The following is a 25,470-nucleotide window of genomic DNA, read 5'->3' as shown; positions in this document are numbered from 1 at the left end:
CTGCCATGTAATTTTAGAATATGAGTTTGTACTCAGGAGAGAGTATGTTTGGGAGGCATCTGTGTGGAATGTACCAAGAAGTAGAAGAGATTACCCAGAGGGAGGTTATAGAATAAACAGGACATAGGATGCTAAACCTCCAGCCTATTTTTTTAATTGTACTTTGTATTCATTTCCTATTATTTAAAATATTTTTCATTTTTAACTAAAGATAGTCTCCAAACCACTTCTCATTTCCTTAGCTTTACAAACCTAGTGCTCAATAATGACCAAATCCAGGCTGTAACTGTAATCCAAGAAGTCAAGGCAGGACTACTAGACCCAAAAGATGCATTGAAACTTGACCTGCCTACATAACACCACCAGGCCACCTGTTCCACATTAGAGGCCTTAGATGTGCCGATACATTACATTACTAAAAATATTTTACAAAACTTGATAAGCAACATCCCAAGTTACTCACCAGGCCTTTGATCCTGTTCCAGTACACAAATTGAGCCCTGAACTCTTCTGTTTTTCCCATGGACCATCATCAACTGAAATTTCATAGTAGGAAGCCCTGTGAATTGAGAATATAAAACTGTTCGCTGAGCTTATGGTTCACAGTAAATAAGACAGTCTTGTTCAGAACTAAGGAAATCTAAGTAAGTCAGCTTACCCAAGAAATACTTGACTTAGTAGGCACACACATCATGATGCTAATTCCAATTTGATTAAGTGAAAATGTTAGAAGAAATAAAAAAAAAAACTACATGTATGCATGCCTGTCTGATCTATATATTCCTTTCTATCAATACTTTATAATACTTCAAATAGAGGCTTCTTGCAAATTTTTAGCTAGCTTTTCTGCTATTGCTCTTACAGAATCTAACATACACAGAACCTCATTGCAGAATTCAAAAAAGAAAATACTATTCTTTAGTGAGTTTCATTCTTGGTACCTAGTCCTTGATACATTTTAAAGTTGATCCTAATTCTTCAAATTATTAACAGTTTCTACTAAACTCTTGTTTCTTAAATTACATACTAATGTATCTTTTGAATTGGTAGTAAGCTAACAGAGATTGGGGTATAAAGCTATTAAAAAAATTCTCAACTAATGTTGGATTAGTGGACAAAACTAGAAATAAAACCAGAACTATAAATTTCTTGAGATTTACATTTCTTAAAATATTTCATAAATATTAAATCAAATGGGTTTTCTGGCACCAGCAAAAATGGCACTATTCTTTAACTCCATGAATGCATAAATGATTTGTAACTATGCAAAGAACTTTAGAAATGTCTAAAAGCCTATTTTATAAACTCTTTCTTAAAATAATGGTGTCACTGATCAACACCAAATTTTTCTCTCTAACAAATAAAAAAGTTAAAACAAACCTGTAATAAAATACAACTTTTCGAAATAATAATTACTGGGCATGCTAGTAAACACTAACACTATGGATAATTTATCTCTTATTCTAACCTTTTCAATTTCTCCTATAAGTTCTTAATTTGTGAGGGTTTTGTATAATACAACTCCTTTACATTTTTTTCTCTAAAGTCAGAATTTCTTATTAAAAATAAAAGCAGGCCTAATATTCACATTTCATCTACGTCATAGCTTTGTTGTATCTTCCTAGAAAACACACGTTAGGAGCCTATTATGTACAGACAAGCCAGCCAAATCCATAGAAATGGCTACTACTAGGCCAGAATCAAGTAGAAACAAAAGAGATTAGAGGAAAGGGTTGTGGGTAGAAAAGAAGCAGAGCCAGAGAGAAAGACAAGTATAGTCAGGTGAGAGATGCTGAGCCCAAAATAATGAGCAAATTTAGTGCCATTCTCACATGCAAGTTTATCTAGATTAGTCAATTCACAGAATTTTTGTTTCAGGGAAATTATTTTTTTAAGGCAGCAATAAAACTCACAGTCCCTTTAGAGTGGGTATACTTCTTCTTAAACTGTCCACTGCTACAGCCCAAGAATAAGACATTCTAGGTTAGAACAAATAGGAGAAAAGAAAACAAAATTGGGCCCTTTAAAATGTTCTTAAATCTAAGAACATTATAAATGAGGCAGGAATAATATTGCTGCACTTCATATTTTCCAAGCAAGGCACTTAAGTTTTCAGAGCATAGTAAAGCCTTAATACAGGATCTAGAATCAGAAATACCGGGTTTATATTACAGTTCTGAGGCTAGCTAATTATATGACCTTGGGCTAGTTATCTGAACTCTCCAAGTCTGAATTTTTTCACTAATAAATACAACTACCCTTCTCACAGGGTTGCTATGAACATTAAATGAGATAGCATACGCAATAAACGCGGTGTCTGACACTTAGCAGACATCCAATACATACTAATTTACTTTCTGCATAAGGGTCTATGTCATTAAATCTTTAAAGTAAGTTCTAATACCTGTAGTAAACTGTTTTCAGTAGTGTCAGAAGTCAATCTAGTGCTGTCTTTACTTAGTAAAAACATAAGGTGAGACGTCAAAGAACACAAAAAGCAGCAGCATCAGACGTTATTTATGAGATAAACGAACCAGATCACTACTGCCACAGAAAATAAAAGCATTCGATTGTAAATGCCCTCATGAAACTTCAGTGACTCCCTCGTAATCTATCAACTGATCCCAGTTTTCCTCCTTTTATAAGTTATTTAATTTTTTAGTAAGTACAAAATTACAAAGCAAAGCTAGAAGCTCTCAGCAGTTACCTTAAAAATACACAAACAGAATAAAATAATTCATTAAATGGCTTCCCTGGAGTAAGGATAAACTCACAAAACATTTTTATCATTGCATCTATTTAAGGTAGACTTTCTCCAATCTCTTTTAAAGTTCTCCCTCTCTCCTCTATCTTACATCTTTAGCAGTAAGACTAGATTGTATCAGTAGAGTTACATTTTCTTTCTTCTCTCATCTACCATATAGTGTATCTAGAATTCATGTCTGTTTTGCTTCAAACTTTATATGTAGTGAAAGACAAAACTTTATATTATAGCATAAGTCTTGCTGTGTTAAAATATATTTTTACACTTTACTGTTTTTTGTTTCCTAAATATTTTATTTCTTTGAGTAATAAATTTTACTTTTAATTCTTTTCAAAATTAGGTATTACTCTCCAAAAAAATTAAGATACCACTACCTTTCTTATTCATCTTTACATGCCTAGTGACTCACATATTACACACAACACGTGCATGATGTAGTTTTGTTAAACAAATATTATGTAAACAAAATAACTGCAAATCAAAAAAACTGTTCAAACCATTCTGCTGAATCAAACTTCAATTCTTTTTCAACACAACCTGAATTGAATCACTGGTACAATGAGAATATCTTTTTTAGTTAAGACAAGTTTTTCTCACTATAATTAAAGCTCTTATGAAAGCTTTAATTATTTTGTGCAAGCAAACAAAATTGCAGAATTTATGGAACTCTTAGTAAACAAGGGATCCAATAACATAACCTTTAAAGGGTCACTCACATGGTTCTGGCAGCAGTAAAGTAGGAAATAAAACTCATCTCTAATATTCTACCCTTAATTTACTTACATTTACAAGGATGAGAACCCAAGTTCTAAAGTACTACCAAGAGTTAACTTTACATCACTGTAGTCATTTTATAGCTTGCCATTATGTTCCACAAATATGTTTTGCAAAAAAATTCTGTTGATAATGTAAGCCTAAGTTATATTCAAGTTCCACAAAACAGATTCCGCCAGTAATGTAACACACACATATTTATGCTCCTAATAAGGAACTACATTAACCTTAATTTTTGCAATAATGGTTACAATCTTGAACGGTGGAGGCATTTGCCTTATGATGTGTTACACTAAAAGGGATACAATATCACCTATGGAGCATTTCTGTCAAAAATGCCTAGTCTGAATCTTAACATGAAAAAAAAAATCATACAAATTTAAAATAAAAGATATTCTGCAATCCAACTGGCTTAGACCATTCAAAAATACTGATATCATGAATAACAAAAAAGGATGAAGCTAAGAAGTGTTCTGAATTTTAAAAGGCCATGATGGCCAATTGCCATGAGTGATCCTTAACTGGATCCTGGATAAAAATAAGCAAACAAATTATAAAAACAAGCAAGCAAACAAATCAATTAATAGGAAATTTTAATACCAATTGACAGGAAATTATAATATGAACTGCCTATAAAAGTTTTCTATCAATTGCAAATTTATACTTAGTATATTACTCTCTTAAATATAAGCTGGGAACAGTGGCATACATGTCTAGTCCCTGCTGTTCAAGAAGCTGAGGAAGAAGGATAGCTGCAGACCAGATTTAAAGGCCAACCTGGGCAACATTTAGAGATGGTGAGATGCCATCTCTAAAAAACAAAAAATAAAAATAAAACATTAAAGCATCTATAGAAACAGATTAAAGGCTCTGGGAAGCAGTGCAATAACTTTATTTAATCTAGGGATTCACAAACTTTTTTGTCATAGAGCATTCTTTCCCCATAAGACATATTAACATCTATGAAGATTTTGGAAATATCTCATTAAATAATGAATGGCCATTACTTACATAATATTAGTTATTCACCAATCTTAGCCAGGTTGTAGAAATTGAATAAATATCCAAAAGCACTGTAATATTAAATTCCATACTCAAGATCACAGGTTTAAAAGTACCTGGATGACAGACTCTCCCCAATGAAGACTTCATTTAGTGCTCTCACTGGCAAAAGTTGGGGTCCGGAAGCCTCAGACCCTGCATGTAATTTAAGAAAAAGAAAAACCAAGATGGCTCTTTGATTTCTAGAAATATTATTATAAAAAATTTATAAAACATTATAACTCTTATATTTTTGTTTTTGAAAAAGTCACATGCTTTAATATAATTAACATTTAAATTATCTTTCACTTAAAGCATCCATAATATAACCTTAAAGTCACCTAACCTTATACCTGTAATGAAGGCCCTCTCTCTCCAATAAATTTTAATTCTTCTTGAACAATTTCTCAAGAGTTATGAAATATAACCATCTCATAAGATTCTTGTTGTTACACTTAGTTTTATCTTGGAGGCTTCAGAGGTATAACTTATCAGTTAAAAGGAGAACTATTTTGGATTTAAGTAGCAAATTACATGTACGACTTAGATGCTGGAAACCAAACCAGGTATGTTAAGAAATCACTTTTTTTTCCAATTAGAAAACCTGAAGAGTGTTTTTAGCAACAGTAGCATTGGAGGAATATTTCCACAACCCCCTTCATCACTTCTGAAAAAAGTTTTCTTTTTTTAAATCTATACAGTTGTGTGCACAGTTTATGTAATCTTCATTCAAAATTACTTAAACATTACACCATCAAACAAAATCCTCCAAAGGATTCCCAGTGCTTTCTGGTTCAAATTTGTGATTGTCCCCTTCAAACGGTTCCCTTTACTGATTTTATTAGTTTCCAACTGGAAATGCCAACTCTGTCTCCTCAGTGTCACCACTATCAGATTTATTGGACTTAAGTCTCTCCCATTAGGCAAGCAACATGAGACAATTTCGCTTTTCTGTCAGACAAGCTCACTTTTCTGTCTCCTCCACAATTCCTACTAAGACAATATTTAAAAATCTATCCCAACTGTGGTAGACAGGCTCCAAGCTGTTCCCCAGTGCTTCCTGCCTCCCTGGTATTCACACTTTTGTGAATACAAATACTCACACTCTTTCCCACATCATCCTAGGGCTGCTCTATGTGACCAACAGGATATGGCAGCAGTGATAGCAAATCACTTCTGAGATCAGGTTAGAAAAGACACTGTTGCTTCCGCCTTGGCTGCTCTCTTTCTCTCAGATCACCTGCTCTAGAGGAAGGGATAATGTGAACAACCCTTTGGAGAGACCAACATAGTGAAGAACTGAAGCCTTCTGCTAAAAGCCATGTAATGAGCTGGAAAGTATGTCCTCCAGCTCCAGTTATGACTTCATATACTGCTGCTCTGGCCGACAGCTTGATTATCACCTCCTGCCTAAACCAGAACTAACTAGCTAAGCTACTCTTGGATTCTTGACCTTCATAATCTGTGTGAGGCCATATATATTTACATTTAAGATGCTAAACTGGGTGATTTGTTATTCAGCAATTGTTACCAAATACACTAATAAAACCACCACTGTCACCAAGACAACACTGATCTATTCTTTTTCTCTGACTTGGTAGCCTAATTATTATATTCTTCTGTTTATGTTTATGAAACTGAACATTACATTTTCCTCATTTCTTTTAGATTGTAACTGCCTAAAGGGAACCTAATTATTACTACAAATATAACAAGTTGTTATTACAATATCAAGTACCCTTGGAGCACTTGTTGTTTACCTAAATTATCAGCTCAACTTCATAATACAGTAGAAAAAGTTGATGTAAAAAGTTATAGATATATATATAGATATAGATACATACACACACATATATATAAATATTTGATATAGTTAATCAAATTTGATTGCACATAAGACTAAAACTGGCTTTAAACTGTTTTACTTAGGCACTACATATATTCACATTCTCATTCTTGACAGTTTTACAAACATAAATGGCTAAAATGTATTGTTTAAATTATTTTCCTCAAATAATTACTAATGAAATTTGTTTAGATCAGTATTCACACAGATTCCCTACAAATGCTCAACAATAGGTATTCATGAAATATTACCAGTAAACCTGAGCTCTTACCATCAAACTGTAATCATGTTTTCCTTTTATGTGGTCTTGACTGTTCACCTCTATTCCCATTTTCCTTCGTCCCAATTTCTCTCTCCATATTACATTTTTATTACATGTGCTTGTTGAATTTCAACTCAAAACCTTTGTCAAATAAGTTAGACAATAAAATTGCTTCAAATCTCATTCATCATCTAATTCTGCTTATTTTATCATACTAATTGACTACTAAACATTTAACCACATAACTATGTTCATTTAAAACTTGCCTCAATGGGACATGAAAAAGATGCACTCCATAACAATTACTTTTTTTTTTTTTAGATGGAGTTTCACTCTTGTTGTCCAGGCTGGAGTGCAATGGTGCTATCTCAGTAAGTGATTCTCCTGCCTCAGCCTCCCTGGGATTACAGGCATGCACCACCACCAAGCCTGACTAATTTTGTATTTTTAGTAGAGACGGGGTTTTGCCATGTTGGTTGGTCAGGCTGGTCTCAAACTCCTGACCTCAGGTGATTCACCTGCCTTGGCCTCTCTAGGTGCTGGGATTATAGGTGTGAGCCACCGCGCCTGGCCAATTACTTTTTTATCCAAGAGAATAGATTACAAAATTACAATTTGTATTTTTAAACACAGAATTGTAATACTAGTGACACAAGCTACTACACTGTGTCATATTGCTAAACTTTATATCCAGGTCTACTTGCACTAGATGGAGTCATGTGACTATTTATGGCCAATGGAATGTGGACAAAAGTACTGAATAGGCCTAGTTCCTAAAACTTCCCATAAGATCTTCTATGTTCTCTATTTTCTCCCCACAAGATGCAGAGGATCCAATAGAAGACTCAGAGGCCTTAAAATACGGTAGCAGCCACTATTTTGGTTCCTACCCTGGTGGCCTGAAAACCCCTTGGACAGTGAGATGAGTTAGAAATAAGCTTTTTCATTCAGTCACTGAGTTCTGGGATTGTTTATTAAACCAATTTGTCTCTCTGTATTAATACAACCAGTCTTTATTTATATAGCATTTACATTGTGTTAGGTATTATAAGTAATCTAGAGATTATTAAAGTATAGGGAAGGTTATATGCCAATGCTATGCCATTTTATATCAAGAATGTGAGCATCCTTGAATTTTGGTATCTGCAGCGGGTCCTGGAACAAATCCCCCTCAGATACGTGTATATGAAATAATCTGTTCCAGTCACCACCCCCTGCATCTCCACCTCCTCTCTGGAAGCTTGCTGTAGCTGCTTCATCCCCAGTATTCTGACAAACCTTGGTGTAGAACATTTTACCATTAATTATGTGAAACACTGTGGGTCCTTTCAATTCAAAGACTCTTGGCTAAGTTTCCCAATTTAAATTTTTTAAAAGTATTAATTGATTCATACTAACTGTATATATTTATGAAGAACATATAATATTTTGATACATGCATACAATATGTAATGATCAAATAAGGGTATTTAGGATGGCCATCACCTCAAATATTTGTCATTTGTGTTGGGAATATTTCAGATCTTCTGTTCCAGCTATTTTGAAATGAGGTATTTTGAAATACACAATAAATTGTTCATTATAACCATCCAATTATGCTACTGAACACTAGAACTTATTCCTTCCGTTAATGGGTACAAATGCATATTTGTACCCATTAACGAACCTCTCTTCAACCCACCCTTCACCCTTCCCAGGCTTTGGTAACTATCATTGTATTCTCTATCTTCAGATCAACTTTTTCAGCTCTCACACGAGTGAAAGCACGTGGTATTCGTCTTTCTATGCCTGACTTAGTTCACATAGTGACCTCCAGTTCCATTCATGTTGCTGCAAATGACAGGATTTCATTCCTTTTATGGCTGAATAGCACTCCATTGTGTATATATACCACATTTTCCATATCCATTTATTCTACATGGACACTTCAGTTGACTCTACACCTTGGCTATTGTGAATAGGGCTGCAATAAACATGGGGTTCCAGTATCCCTTTGCTATACTAATTTCCTTTCCTTTGGATAAATACCCAGCAGTGGGATTGCTAGATTGCATGGAAGTTCTATTTTAGATTTTTGAGAAAACTCCATGCTGTTTTCCATAACGGCTTTAATAATTTACATTCCCACAAACAGCATGTAAGAGTTCCCTTCTCTCCACATCCTTACCAACATTTGTTATTTTTATCTTTTTGATAATGGCTACTTTAACTGGGGACAGATGATATCTCATTGTGGTTTTGATTTGCATTTCCCTGATTTTTAGTGACGTTGAACATTTTTTCATATAGCTGTTGGTCATGTGAATGACTTTTGAGAAACTTCTGTTCAGAGACTTTGCCACTTTTAAATGTAATATTTGTTTGTTGTTTGAATTCCTTGTACATTCTCGATATTAGTCCCTTGTTAGATAGTTTGCAAATATTTTCTCCGATTCTATAGGCTGTCTCTTCACTCTCATTCCCTTTGTTATGCAGAAGCCTTTGTTTAATATAATTCCATTTGTCCATTTTGTTTTTGTTGCCTGTGCTTTTGAAGTCTTAGCCATAAAAATCTTTGCCTAGACCAATGTGCTGAAAATTTCCCCTGCCTGTTTTGAGAAATCATCACGTATAATTTTTTCATTTTGAATATTTTTCTGTTCTTTTTCTGAAAATACCATTAATCAGATGTGAATATCCTAGATGCTGAGCTATGATTCACTAGGTTTGAATGTAATATTGTTTCTATAAAAGAAATAATCAACCCCATTTATAAACTAAACACAGTCAATCTGAGCAGTGACTCTTTGTATACCAATCTCTATCTTTTTATAAGACTGCTGGTGAAGACAGTCAAATCTACCATCTATTGGTGGTAACAGTAACTTCTTTCAGGGAGGGATTAAGTAAAATTTCTAAAAATTATTTTTAAATTGTTCATGTTCATGTAATTTCTTAAGATTTTTTTAAATAGAATGGTTTTTTGGGATGAGAATCTTTAAAACACAACATAAACACACATTTTAAAAACATGCTAACCTATAAAGCTGTACGTCACCATGAAAAACTCTGGAATAAGTGGATATATACATCAGGTACCATGAGAGAGCAGAGGCAGAAAGCAGAAATGCAAAAGTAGCTTTTCCTGATAAATATATCCAGAAAATAAAATGCAGGAGAAAACTGTATCTTTTTATACAGTTTACAAATATTTAAGGTTTCTCTTGGGATATTCTTGCATCATTAAAGTCCTACATTTGCTAGAAAAAGTGGGAAAATATGGCTCAAAGCGGAAAATTCGCTTTAACCCTCACAACAAAAAAAGCTGAAAATCACGTTATGCTAATATTCTCTAAGCAGACTACACATATACTTCAAGCACAAATCTTAAAGCTGGAATGCAAAATTTCCCAATAAATGTATTTAATATATTTAAGTATAACTATATAAAATGTGCAATCATCATAATCTTCAACAGACTAGCTCATTTCATCTCTACTGTTGTTTTTTTTGTTTTTTTTTGTTTTTTTGACATTTCAAAGATTAAGGCCAAGAATCTTTCCTTAAACATCAACTATCCTATCAGATACTTTATAATCCTTCCCTAAATCAGCTAGTTTCCAAATCTGTCCTAGAAAACATTTCTTCTAGAAATATGCTATATTTCTTACTTCAAATTCTAATTATAATAAACTTTACAACTGAAATAATTCACTGTACTTTGTTAAGTGCTACTGACACTAGAAATAAGTTAATCACAAATTATTACATCAAAAAATTTGAGATCAAAGGAACTATGAGTTAAATATTGCCCCAAACACATCTGATGCCCAATCCACCTACTTTCATCATGAGTTCTTTCAATGTTAAGGGCTCTACTGTGTTGATTCAAGCTTAGCTGCTGCTCATGAAGGTCCACAGGAACAGGGTTTATGCCAGTCCCTTCAAGGTATAACCTGATTCGTTGCCTCCACAACCACCTTAGAAAAGTGAAGAAAAGGCAAATTATGTTAAAATAGAATCAATTAAAGAGTAGACATTATAATAATTTAACCAAATTAAATAGTTATAATAAAAAACTAGTTATTTCATGAATAAATTATATCAGAAACACCTAAAGCCTATAGTTTCCTGATCAAAGACAGATTTGAATATTTCTCTTTTCAATTACAATGGAAATACTAATGTGCTTGTACAAAATCTCCAAAGTAACTGAAGTCAAACTCTATCAAGAACCCATAAAGTCCAAGATACTGAGCTAGACAGAGCTTGTGCTTTGCTCAGCAAAAGATTATTATGCAAAAAAAAAGCATTCTTAAATTAAAATAATATTGTATTCAGATGGCTGAATTGAATAAAAATCCCTTCCCACAAATTTTGTAATACTGGAGGTTTTTTAAAACCATAAAAGGAAAAAGGGATTAAGAAACAATAAATAAACCAGTTTTGATTACACCTAAAATTTAAATAATATTTCTGGTAAAAGGAAAAAATCAATCAGGTTTAATTGATTTCAAAACTTATAATCAATATATTGAGAGTCAATGGGATAGATTCTACTAGGTAAGTATACAAAAATATACTTCTACTTGGTAGCTATAAATTAGCCATTTCTAAAGTTGTCAAACTTCTGAAATGACTAGAAACTAGAATTATTGGTAATAAAATGATTCTAGAAAAGTCAAGTAGATCTAATACAACTTTGCAAACATCTCTGGGAAAAGCTTTCCCAACTATAAAACCTAGTCCAAGTCAAAAAATAAAAAGCAGTCTAACTTGGCTCTCTCAAATATAATCGGCTAACCCTGTATCAGCTCCTCCCTCCACCTTCCTCTTTTCCTGGTGGTCTGACCACCAAACACATTAAGTAAAAGAAATTTCTTAAAATCCCATCCCCACTGCTTAAGAAATACTTTTATGTGAGACAGATACCCAGGAATCTCAGCATGGCTGGATTAAATCCGACTCTCAATCATTACTAGATGGGAGATAAAGATAAAAAATATAAAATCTCAAGATTTAAACACTCAATTTTAGCCAAAGTTTTAATTACCTTTTCACTACTGATAAGGACATGTAATAAGGTTAAGAAAGTAGAGACATGGCTGCTATCTCACTGAAGGAGAAAAAACATCTCTTTATGCAGTTAGGCCAACCAATATTTGTCAGGGGATTTCTCCACAATTCCAACTGGACAAAGAGAAGGTAAATTAGACCTATTTGTGGCTCAGCTAATGCATTAGTTTTTATGGCTACTGTTTTATCTATGGAGTAATCCAAACATTATTTGATTTGTTCTGGTTTGTTTGTGTTTGTTTGTTATGAGACACAGTCTCATCTGTTGCCCAGGCTGGAGTGCAGGGGCAGGATCTCGGCTCACAGCAACCTCTGCCTCCTGAGCTCAAGTGATCTTCCTGCCTCAGCCCCGCAAGCAGCTTTGACTACAGGTGCTAGCCACCATGCCCGGCTAATTTTTGTTTTTGTAGACACAAGGTTTCACCATGTTGCCTAGGCTGGTCTCAAACTCCTGAGCTCAAGTGATCCACCTACATCAGCCTCCCAAAGTGCTGGGATTACAGAAGTGAGGCACCATGGCCTGCCTGATTTGTTCTGTTTTTAACATAATTATTAATGGCACATACTTATTAAAGCACTTATATAAGAACAACAGTAAGAAATTCCTACCTGAACTCACCACGATAGAACTTCTGTAAGGCTTCTGGGAAGGAATGTGTATATCGAACAGGCAGGCATAAATGACCCTCAGACCTATATTTTAACAGGAATTTTTTGTCGATATAAAGAGGAAAAAAAGAAGGTGAAGCAAAAAAATGTAATCAAACGGTATCACACTAAGCTAATAGATATGAAATTCTAAAAATTTCTACTCTGTATTTCATTTTTTTGCCACCAAATGTGTTCTTTCAACAAAAACAAAAAGATTAAACAGAAATAGTAGTCTACACAGCTTTAATGCCATAATACACAATAATATTTGAGTTTCTACATTACAATGAAACTAAAAATAGCTGAAAATCTGCCACTGACTGATGACCCAGTAAATCACTACGAACAGTACAGTGGTGTTCAATTACATTATTTAACCATTAACCTTCAAATTTTTATTTCGACCTTTAAATCACTTAACTATTAACTTTGGGCAAGTCACTTTAGCATTAGCTTCCTCATCTCCAAAGTCAGGATAAACCAGCAATCTCAAAAGGTTGTTCTGAGGAATCAAAGTATTTGTTTCAAATGTTTTGAACCATAATCCCTTTTTAAATGTCATTTAAGATATCCAAAAAGAGAACTAAGACAGCTTAATCCAATATAATCATTCACTTATTCAAAAATATATAAATAAATTCCTTTAAGGAGTTCATAGCTTTGTGTGGAAGACAAATTAAAACAAATCACTACAAATTATAAGGTGGTAAGAGTGCCTATTGGCTGGTATAGATGAGAGCATATGGCACCCAAAGATGTCCAGAAGGCTCAATTATCATCATTTATATGATACTCCCATCGTGAAGAAAAGGCTGAGGGTAGGCTTCGCAAAACAAACTCCTGATAATAAATGTAAATAAACATTTAAGTGTGAAGAGCAGAGAACGATGTTTTTACAAAGTTGTGAATAGTCTATATCTTTATCTGAGCAGGTCAACACTGAGGTTAAGAAAGGGTAGGCCTAAGCTTTTAAATTATTATATTCATTGTAATACTTCACACGATGTTAAGTATATAAAAGGTATCAACAGTCATTTGATAGAATAATACCTACTGAGGTCCACTGCAAGTCTAAAACCCCTGTAGAGAGAAAATTCTCTCATGAGGTTACAGTCAGATATCAGCTAGGGTTGCAGGCATCTGAAGGCTTGACTTGGGCTAGCACAACCACTTCTAGGCTTGCTCACTCACATGGCTGGCAAATTGGTGCTGGCTGTTGGCAGGAGGCCTCAATCCCTCTCCATGTGAGCCTCTCCACAGGGCTGTTTGTGAGTATCCTCACATCCTGGTGGCTGTCCTACCCCACAATGAACAATCTTAAAGACCAATATAGATGCTGCAATACCATTTATGACCTGGCCTTGGAACCTATACATTCTCACACCATATTCTCTTGGTCATATAGGCCATCCCTGATTAAATATTGGGGGGCAAGGAGGTACATTAAAGGCTACCTAAATACTAGGAAGCTGACTACCACATGCCCTCTATCCCATTTTGAATATTAAGTTTTCAAATGTTGTAATTATTTACCAGGCTCAGTAGAGTGGCTATAGAATACAGAAGAGATGGACAGAAATTATACATTTGATTTAGATGAGTCCATGTGAGTGAGCCATCTTGAAAGTGGATCCTCCAGCCCAAGTCAAGCCTTCAGATGCCTGCAGACCAATCTGATATCTGCTTATACTCAGGAGAGATCTCAAATCAAAACCACCCAGCCAAACTGCTCCTGATCTCCTGACATGCACAAACCATAAGAAATAATACACTGTTATTGTCATAAGCCTCTATGTTTTGGAATGAATTTTTATGCAGCATTTGACAACTAATAAAGAGGAAAAAAAAAACTTAAGTTGAACATTAAGTTCTGGGCTTTTGTTAGGACTGTGAGGCACCACCATATTTAAGATAAAGAAGTCAGACAACATGAAGTATACACAAAACTATAAAGCCACTTAATATATCTGCCTGGAGGCAAGAGGAGAAACCAAGGGACTTCTAAAACCTGTTCTAGGTAGAAAATACAGAAGAGATGACAATATTAACAATCTCTGCTTGCCTGCTTCAAATTCCCACAAATTTATAAATATAAAACCATTTTCAAAAAATATATAGTTCAATAAGCTGTATAACATATGATCACTAAGGTTAACAATCTTTTACCTTAATGATATAAAAATAAGCCATTAAGAAGTTCTGAAACCCACATGCATCAACATTGATGGCAATCAAAAATTAATTACTGAACCAATATTCTCGGTATTTACATGTGTGGGAATATTTACTCAGCTAGATTGGGGTTCTGTCGCTATTCCCTGAAATCATTTAATTAATCATTCATTTTTTCAAGTGTCTACTACCTACCAGCTATGTATAAAACTATGCTAGTGCCAGAGAAATTAAAATGCAAGGTCCTATATTCAAAGAATTTATAGTCTAATGGAAGAGACAAATAATTAAAGAGAAAATAAATATATAGGGATATGTGCTTTCTCTATAGGGAATTACAATGTAGAAGAAACACCAGAGTCTTGGACAAACAAGAACCACAGAAGTGAGTAAGTGGTGTAAGGGTACTTTTGACCAAAAAAAAAAAAACCATACAAAGACATGGGTGGGTGGGGTAGGGTGGGGGGGACATGGGCCTTCTGGAGAACTCTTTCACCTACTCTCAAATCATGCCCTGGGTCTTACATATTAACAAAGCTCCCCCACAGAGTAAAAGCATCCCTGTGTGAGCCTCTAATCAGCATGTTGGTGGATACTCATATAGTTACATTTTGTACTTTGGAGCACCCTTTTGGAAGGATCCTAGGCTGATCCTAGAATGGTTAACAAAAATACATTTTTTAAGCTAAAGAATGTATCATGCCTGTGGACATATGAGGACAGATGAAACTAGAAAAACAAATAGGCAAAAGATAATGAAAGATAATATATCTTATGCTAAGGAGTTTGAAATGTATCCTGAAGGTCATGGGAAACTCTAAAAGACTTTAATAAAGAGTGGATATAATCAATTAGATTTGCACTTTAGAAAGAAGACTAAGGCAATGTGCAAAGTAGAAGTTAGAAGGAGACAGACTATAAGCTACTTCGGTAATTTAAACAACAAACTATAAAGGCCTGAGCTATTTTTAGTGGCAGGGAGGATGGTAAGAGATGGACTCAACAGTAAGTTCCCTAGAAATAGGACGAATTTGATGATAGAGTGAGGGAGAGGTAGTTACAGCTTCAGCACAGGTGATGATTTCATTCATCAAGAATGATGGGAGAGAGGAAAGGAGAGTTTATTTGTAGATGTTACATTTTTAATATCACTGGATACATCCAAAGTAGAGGCCAGTGTGGCTAGAACAGAATGAAGGAAAAAATAATAGGCAATAAGGACAGAGAATGGTAAAGGCTAGATAATGTACAGTGTGTATGTCACATTTAAGGTGACTAACTGTTCCCTGCTTTGCCTGGACTGACAGTTTCCTGGGACACAGGACTTTCAGTGCTAAAACTAGGAAAGTTCCAAGAAAATCAGGAGGAGTTTGTCACCCTATTCATAGTAAAAAAAAAAAAAAAAAAAAAATTAGATTTTATCAGAAGTTAAATAGGGAGCCATGACAAAAAAATCTAGGCAGAGACATCACATAATGTTATCAAACTTTCACAAAATAATCACACTGGCTAGAGTTGGGAGAAGAAACTAAGAAACGGTAAGGGTAAGAATGGAAGCAAGAAGATCAGTGTTGGAATAAAGACTCTGGAGACCCAGGGGACTCCAATAATACCACAGTATTAATCAGCCTCTCTGGAGACAATATAGGAATTGAAGAAGAGCATCAGTATTTAGGCAGCATCCAAATAGTAAGATCCTTTAATGGAGATACAAAGAAGTAGTCGCAGGGATAGGAAGAAAGGGGTATCACAAATGCCAACAAAGTATAGCTGAAATAAGGGAGCAGTTAGCACCAAAAACTTCCTAGAAATCAGGTAAGACAAGGACTAAAATATCCAGTAGATTCAGTAACTAGGATATCACTGGTCTCTAAAGCAAAAGCAATGTCAATGAACATTGGGGCAAATGTGTAAAAATTTGCAAAATTTGAAAAAATAACTAAGAACTGAAGAAGTGGAGATATCAAGCTTAGGGATAAGTGGAAAGAAAAGAGCTAATCACCAAGAAAGGGACACAGGATTCTTAGAATTTCTTGAAAAACAGGAGTCTTGAACAAGCCTTTTTAGGCTAAGAGGAATCCTTTTTAGGCAAAGAGAGAGAGAAAAAAACAACATGATAGGACAAGATTTTTTTAAGCAGGAGAAAATAAGTAGTTCTAATCGAGTGACTTTCAATTCCTCTGTTTAAAAAAAAAAAAGGTGAGCTTATCGAAGGAAGACAAATAAGGGAAGCCAAGGTGAATGCAAAAGTTGAACTACTGAAGCAGCCACCACAGAGAAGGGAGAAGAGAGATGAGTAAGGCTACAAAGGAAGTTTATGTGCAACTCTGAGTCCACTAAATGCTGAAGACTACAAATTGGAAGTGCCATCAAACCCAATTAGTATGACTTTTTTTCCCCAGATGATCATAGCAGTACTGATGCAGACGTAGAAAACACTGATCTAGAATTGTGCAGAAAGATAATGATAAAGAAATATTTGCAGTTTGGGAGGCCGAGGTGGGCGGATCACTTGAGGTCACAAGTTTGAGACCAGCCTGGCCAACATGGTGAAACCCCATCTCTACTAAAAATACAAAAATTATCCAGGTGTAGTGGTGCATGCCTGTAGTCCCAGCTACTGGGGAGGCTGAGGCAGGAGAATTGCTTGAACTCAGAAGGCAGAGGTTGCAGTGAGTTGAGAACACACCACTACACTCCAGCCTGGGCAAAAGAGTGAGACTCTGTCTCAAAATTAAAAAAAAAAGAAATCTTTAAGAAAGTGAATGAAGTGAGAAAGAATTAAGTGGTGAAAACAGGGGATCAAAATACTGAAAGTCAAAGGGCAGATTTAGTCTGCTGTTAAGGTAGGAGGCTGTAGTCAGAGTGGAATTAACTAGGATTGCAGAGATAGGGAAATCCCAGATCACCATAAAGTCTCAATAAAGTCATGGCTGTGGATGGCTGGAACAGAATGAGGGTAAATATCAATAAAGCTGAGGAAGGAAAGAAAAAAGTGCCAATAGTGTCTGGACAGGTCTTTTCATTAAGTCAGTAAAGTCATCCGCCACAAAAAGTCAGCAGTGGCATAATAAGGAATATAAATACAAGCCATAAGGAAGGGTAGAAAATGGATCACTATTACCTTCTCCCTCCTCAGCAATACCAAAGGTTCACAACACTCACCTGGGTCAAGAGCTCAGGTCTATTATGACATAGATCCTACTCCCAACCTACCTGGGAAGCTAAAACGTGAGGACTGGTCCATCCCATAGCATAATTTCCTACCATGAATGCCAGCTAGATGTATATATATCTTTCATGCCTGAGCTTAAAACTAGAGCTATATCTTTGTAAAGAACTATATAAATGACAATCCTACTTAATTCTACATACCTAAATTTCATTACTAGTATGTTTCTGGAACATGGTTCTAATATTCGTGGTGGCTAGGAACAATGATGCTTGCACTTAGACATCATACACCATAGTAAAATGCCTGTAGCAGCAGAGTCCAGGAATGTGAATGTGGTAGAGAAAATAAAGAATAGCTTCCAAATTTTAAGATAGATCATAAAAAGATACTATGCAAAGCAAAGCAGAAGGGCATATATGTTTTCCTGAAAAAACAATTAAAAAGACACCACACAAATCAAACAAAAAGTCTATGTTCTTTCTCACCGTTCTGGATCAGTGTTTACCCCTATAACTGGTTTGAGTCTGTCCAAGACTTTACTTGCTGCCAGCAGCATTGTGCCGTCACCTAAAGAACACAAGACAAAACACAATATCTAGTTTTTGGCCATTTTGAAAATTAGTGGTTTTAACAATCATATCCTACACCCTGCTAACTGCCATAGCCTATCCCACTCCCTTTCTACCTACTATACCTTTCAAATTTCCCTCACACTCTAATCCAGGATTTCATAAGTGGCAAGATTAGATTTAGGCAGAATAATTCTTTGTTGTGGGGACACCGTAGAATGTTTTAGAGGTATCCCCTTTAGATACCAGTAGCACCCCACAGTTGGTAACAACTACTCTAATCCAGAAATTTCTATTAGCCAATCTTCTTTCCTTTTCCCATAACACCAGTCCAAATTCACAAATTATTTTAACCAAAACATATACATAAGGAACCTTACAGTAACATCATCCATTTAAAAAGTAGACTTGTATAAAACAGATGTTTTAAATTTAATCATAGTAATCCAAAAATCTGTTTAATGGCAAGACTTAGCTAGACCTAGGGTATCAGGAAATAAGTTGTATTAAACAGCATCTGTAAATTCCAACGTCTTTACTTCTGTAAAACTATTACCTCCTGCAGCTATGACAGCATCTGCCCATCGAACAGTCTCTTCATCATATTCTCTCCTCTTTACTAGACGAACCTCAATTCCCTCATTCCTAGGATAAAAAAGGAAAGGTTATGTGAAATTTCCACTAATAATATATATAACAGGGGTATGTTTTCTGAGAGATAGATTATTACAATAAAGATGTAAAATAAAAAATTTTATAAGATTATAAACAAATTCACATGGAGCTTTATAACATTATCTTCGTTTTTCATTTAATTACAACAGCCAATTAACTATGATAATTAAGGCAGCATATGAATAAACTAAAAGTTATATCCCAAATCTCCATGTGCTTTAAAAAATTTATAACCACTAGTGAATAGCAATATTGGTTACAATTTCATTTTCTCTACTCCTTCTGATGCTTAAATTCATAATATAAAAATGGTCCAGAAGACTAACATCTAGAGTGACAATTTTTAAACTATAAAACTGAAGGCCATTATTTAAAATCCAACAAATATTGAGTACCAGACACTGAAACAGTAACTAAATACTTTGTAATTTGCACGTTTCTCACACTGACTCTCTTGTACACACCTAATTGCATTTCGTCCTGACTTAACTGAAGTTTCTGTAATTTTTAAGACAGATGTTTCTATAATTTTCAAACACTCAAAAATATCATAATGTACACTCATATAATTCATTGGTCTGTTTTAATAAATAAAACATTACATAGTTTAACAATTATACCCCACCCTGTATACAGCTGAGGCCAGCTGATTACTGAATTAACTCTGCAGGAAATGGAAGACAAAATAATTGAAAATCTGTGACATTTTCAGAGTAAGATAAATATTTCCTTAAAGATGCTATAAAAACAAATCCATTAACCTTGATATAATTTTCTGAAAATAATTTTATAATAACAATCGTCACTAAAAGTCTAAGAATGGACTGCTAGTACAAAATAAAAACTTCAAGTCCTGAATATAAAATCCCACCCAAGACACCCAATCCCATAGACTTACCGTAAACTATCTACAATATGTTCTACATTTTTGGTGTGAATATGATGTCGTTCAAGAAGTCCACTGTAGCTAGAGCCTTTCAATGCAAGCTATATCAAAACAAAAGAAATGTTGCTTTACTAATATATATTATACATGATGTTCTAATATTGTTTTTTAAAAGCCCCATAGAAAATATACTTTTTTGAAAATATATTTTAATGATTAACTTACAAGTTAAAATTGAACTAGAAAGCCCAATATCAGAAAATTATAATATGCCTCTAATACTAAATATAGCATTACGTTTTCTGAATCATGTAGTCACCAGGATCTTAAAATCTTACGTTTTACAGCTCAAGTTTTTTATAATTTTGATGGCTTTTTAACACATTGCATATAGGTACTTGATGACCAAAGATAAACTAATACTTTTGGAGGCAGTTAGATGACTTTTGTTCCACTTAGATTTGCTTCTCTCTTGTTCCCAGATTCATAAACTCTATTTGCAATTTACTCCATGCAATCTAAGCAAAGGACTGATAAGCTCCATTAGAAAGGGTAACTTTTAGATACATATATGTCCTTCAAGAATTATTTTTCCTAGTTGGAGTAACATTTATAACTGTCTTATCATTAAATGTTTTTAAGTTTCTTTGTTTGTTTGTTTTTTGAGATGCAGTTTTGCTCAGTCACCAGGCTGGAGTGCAGTGGTGGGATCTCGGCTCACTACAACCTCCGCCTCCCTGGTCCAAGCGATTCCCCTGCCTCCCAAGTAGCTGGGACTACAGGCACCTGCCACCACACGTGGCTAGTTTTTTTTTGCATTTTTACTAGAGACGAGGTTTTACCATATTGGTCAGGACAGTCTCGATCTCCTGACCTCGTGATCCACCCGCCTCAGGCTCCCAAAGTGCTGGGATTACAGTGTGAGCCCCTGTGCCCAGCCTTAAAGTATATTTCTTATCAATAATCCATAAAGTAAAATATAGAAAAAAAAGTTCAGAAATATCCTTAGTGAACATCCATTTAATCACCAAGTAGAAAATTTGTCCACTAAAGCAAATGCTAGAATTCAAATTCAAAATGTTATTTTTCTTTGCTCCTCCGAATTCCTTTATATCTTTCCTTTCCCTTTTTTCTTTTTTTGTTCCTGAGATGGGGTCTTGCTAAGTTGCTCAAGGTGGTCTTGAACTCCTAGGTTCTAATGATACTTCTGCCTCAGTTTCCCAAGTAGATGAGATTATAGGCACATGTCACTATGCCCAGCTTATGCCTTTCCTTTTTATGATACAAAATCAGTTTTTCAAATACCTGTCTAATACAAAATCTTTTTTTTTTTTTTTTTTTTTGAGACAGTGTCTGGCTCTGTGGCCCAGGCTGGGGTGTAGTGGTGCAATCTCAGCTCATTGCAACCTCCACCTCCTGGATTCAAACCATCCTCCCACCTCAGGATCCCAAGCAGTTGGGACTACAAGCACACTACACCACGCCCAGCTAATTTTTGTATCTTATTTTTTGTTGGTAGAGATGGGGTTTCACTATGTTGCCCTGGCTGGTTTCAAACTCCTGGGCTTAAGCAATCCACCCACCTCAGCTTTTAAAAGTGCTGGGATTACCAGTGTTAGCCACCACACCCAACCTAATATATAATCTCAAATATTTTGTTTTAAAACATTACTTACTATGAAGTAAAACTAATTTTTAGACAGCATTTTAATACATATTTTACTTTTTAAAGGTTATAACACTAACAACATGGAAGATGAATATTAAAAAAACTGAAATCAAATATTATCATATGGTTCAAAATAATTAGTGTTAATATTTTGATACCTACCTTCCCCATCTTTTATCTACAAATACGGGGTTAAGAGTTTTTAAATAGTTTTGTCTTCACTCTGTCATCTCTGTATATTATCACAAAAGAGAAGCCGAGGAAGCATTTGGCTATTGTGAAAATTAGTACGTAGATGTTAACTTACCAAGATATAGTATAATAGACTAGACAGCCTGTAACAAAGTTTAATTCCTAGCCAAAAGCCTCATTATACTTAGACTATGCAACTAACGTAAAGAATTTTTTAAAGGAAAGCACTGACTAAGATAACAGCTTAAAAAAAATCCTTCATTTAATTTAATCAACAAATCAACAGAAGTCAATCAGGTCTGAAAAACTATTCTTTCTTAGAGTAGAATTTCTTAATCTGGACCAACATAACATTAATATTCAGATTACCACTATCATATCCAGCTACAGATTGACTAAAACTGTACTAACCACCTCTCAGTGAGTAAGGACCACTACACTCTCCCTTGGCAATCTATAGTTTCAAGGATGATTCCCAACTGCTCTCTCTCAACCTGGCCTAACTTTGGGGCTTCAAATAAATTTACTGAATGCTTATTTGACATCTTTCGTTGGATATCTAACAGGCAGCTCAAATTAATAGAGGGCCAGATATTGAACATGCTAGATACTGAATATTACTTAATTATTCAATTAATAATAGTATTTAATTATTCAGTTGATTTTCTAGCCCAAGAATTCCCACCTATGGCTTAAGCCAGGAGTCTAGAGTCACACTCCATGCCTCCTTTTTGCTTATTTCCACATCCAATTACTAAATCCTATGTTTGATCCAAGCACTTTTCTTTCTTCACCTCTACCACTCATGATCTCATACCTGAACCAATGTACAAGCCTCTGACTGGGCTCCCTACCTCCACTCTTGGTGCCCTATAGATTATTCCCCATACAGAAACCTTAGGGACCACAGCATGTCTCCTCCTCAGCTTAATGCCCGTCTACAAATGGCACCTTCTTCCTACCAACTCTCCAGGATTAGGCAACCTGACTTCTGCTCCTTTCTCCCAGCTCATTTTCCCTGCCCATTCCCTACGCTCTAGTCTCTTTGGTCTATTTTCACCAAGCTCTTCCCTTTGTGCTTGCTAGACTGCTTTCCATCCCTCCACCTAACCCTAGCTCTTTTTAACCTTGGAGTGCCAGAACTGCTGCCCTTGAAGCTGCAATGACCACTACTGCCAATTATGCCATCTCAAAACCTGTTAATTCCTTTTTTGCACTTATCACACCTAAAATTATCCTGGTATTTTAAAAAATCTATTTGAATCTCTTTACTAGAATATAAGTACTAGGAGAACAGTGATCTTACTTATCTTGTTTGCCATTATTCCTTAGGGCCTAGGTACTGGCTAAGTATTTGTTGAGTGAACTCATGCATGCATTTTCCAGAGAAGGAAGACCAGTACAGAAGCAGATGCTACAGAAGATAACCCAAAAAGTGACAACAGTGTGCAAAGCAGGTCTCAGAATTAAGGAGAGTTAGATTTGTTACTATAGCATATTATTTTGTTATAATAATTATCGCTCACAATCCCATTTTAGGAGTGAACATTTTAAACAGCTAGAAATTAAGCTCTAAAAAAGCTTAATCCTAATGTTTGAGTGCCTACTACTCTGTTCATTTAACTATTAGTGGAATTCAATCAAATGTATTAAAGAAGGCACTGCAAACTGCAAAGGACAATGAGAACCCATTCAAATGTACAATAAGCCTATCAGAACAGTTACATCTAACTTAACACTTCCACTGTAAATAACTTCAATTCCCTAACCAGACTTTTTACTTTACGTTCCAAGTTTTGATTTGGACAATATGAAACATGTACCAAGGAAAAAAGCAAATAAACCTTACTGTGTAAGCCCTGTAAATGCTAGTCTGGTTCAGAAACTTTTATGTTTACTTCCTGGTTCTCAGCAAGTCCCACAAAAATAAGATACCCCGCAGTTGAGTGTTAGGGAGCTCTGGCTTAAGATGGCGAAGGGAATTTATGGACAAAAAGTTTTGGAGAACTAACAAAAAACTTCAAGTATTCTATGATTGCTAACAATTCTAAAATTACTAAAATTCTAAATACAAAGTTCAGTCAGCCTCAGAATACTTAACATTGAAGCAGAAATGTCAGTTCATAAATTCTTATTCCCACTCAAATTTCTTCTTGTGAACTAATTTTCTAATAAGTCATGCTCAACATTTATTTACAGAATGTAAGTTCTTATTTTCTTTAAAGACCTCGCTGATTGGGCCATTAAACTTTATTAACATGAACTGGATAAACATGGCAGATAAGAAATAAAATCACTTAATAAACAGCATCAATTAGAATGGCTTAAATCACTATACCTCTGGCTTTAATTCTTCCCTCACATTCAATCTCCATAGCCAGTGAGTAGTGAAGTCCAATAATTACATTTGTTAAAAAGAATATGCAAAATCTGGTAAGAATTTCTTGCTATATCTCTGAAAATAACATAACTTCAAATATCTAAAAACTTTCCTTTAATCAGACAAAAACAAGAACACATGATTTCTTAGAAAATGTCTTACCATTAAAATGTTAGAGAAATTACTGAAATTTAGAACACATTTCCAATTCTCTGCAATGTTACACAACATTCTTAGTAACAATCTTTAATATTTTCCCAAAAACCTGTTAATTCTTCTCTCCATTAAAATAAATGGATAAATAAAGATTCATCAGGACATTTGGAAAAAACAGGTGACTCCAAGAGATCTACAGATGGACAGACACATTTCAGTATAAGCAAGAATTTCTCCTACAGAATCTCCAAAAGCCAAGATCACATCTCCCCACACAGCTCTGATATTAAAATAAAGCACAGCATATAAGGAAAAACGCAAGATTTTGAATGGATAGATTGATCACACTTTGAGATCCAGATGTGATAGGTATCCTATTACCTAAATGGTTTATAATACTTTTATTAAATTATCGCAGTTTTACTTATCCAAAACTAAATTTATTGCAATTACAAATTTTTAAGACTTGTTTTACTAGTCAGTTGAATATCGTTATTTTGTACTCTATGTAGTTTCTATGATCGCTTAATAAGGGAAAGAGTTAAGTCTTTTTAAATTTAACACATAATAAATGCACAAGCTTTTGAGTATATAAACTTACTATGCATAATTTAGGCACCCTTAAAAGCATACATTTAATGAAATGGTACTCTGTTACTCAAAATTGACTTAAAAATGTTAACAGCACCTAATTAACACCTAGTCAACCATTCACCTAACATGATCAGATCTAGTGCACTGAACCCTAAAGACTTCTTCAGATATATTTGGTATTTATCTTACATCATCTCTATTCCACTTACTCTTTCTTCCACTTACTCTTCTCTCAGGCTCTCACCTTTATTTTCCCCATCATTCTCTAGTTCTGCATTCCTCTGTTAATTCTGTTGACCTCCTCCCTTCGTATTGCTCAAGGTTCCAACTTCGGTTTTCTTATCTGCTCTCACTTCATTTTCCCGGAGTTATCTCCCAACTCCAGGAAACTGGCCTACCAACTATAGTCCAGTAACCTTGAAATCTATACTGTCAGCCTCTGTCTCTTAATTTACAGCCTCGAATTTTCAAATGCTACTTTTACATCTATCCACAAATAGTTCAAGTACCTCTCTCCAAAAATATTCAAACTTGATTATATACTCCCCCCTCAAATCTGCTCTTTTGAGTCCCATATTTCAGTTAATAATAGCATCATTTACATGAGCA

General features: G+C 34.8%; 1 protein-coding gene across 2 annotated transcripts in view; it reads right to left on the bottom strand.

Moving 5' to 3' along the window:
• NADK2 (NAD kinase 2, mitochondrial) overlaps positions 1 to 25,470 on the bottom strand; it is a 46,777-nt gene that overhangs the window by 12,599 nt on the left and 8,708 nt on the right. The window contains exons 2-9 of one of the 2 annotated variants that reach the window (XM_008992163.5): positions 19,883 to 19,971; positions 18,866 to 18,954; positions 18,226 to 18,307; positions 12,352 to 12,435; positions 10,510 to 10,646; positions 4,657 to 4,735; positions 1,914 to 1,979; positions 464 to 559 (exon numbers count right to left, since the gene is read on the bottom strand). In XM_008992163.5, coding sequence (XP_008990411.3) covers positions 464 to 559; positions 1,914 to 1,979; positions 4,657 to 4,735; positions 10,510 to 10,646; positions 12,352 to 12,435; positions 18,226 to 18,307; positions 18,866 to 18,954; positions 19,883 to 19,971 — 722 coding nt within the window. The remainder of the gene's footprint in view (positions 1 to 463; positions 560 to 1,913; positions 1,980 to 4,656; positions 4,736 to 10,509; positions 10,647 to 12,351; positions 12,436 to 18,225; positions 18,308 to 18,865; positions 18,955 to 19,882; positions 19,972 to 25,470) is intronic. The other variant, XM_002745051.6, reaches the window with a different exon arrangement.

The sequence above is a fragment of the Callithrix jacchus genome, chromosome 2 (genome assembly GCF_049354715.1).
Source record: "Callithrix jacchus isolate 240 chromosome 2, calJac240_pri, whole genome shotgun sequence".
Lineage (NCBI taxonomy): Eukaryota > Metazoa > Chordata > Mammalia > Primates > Cebidae > Callithrix > Callithrix jacchus.
This window is presented reverse-complemented; position numbering and strand designations above follow the sequence as displayed.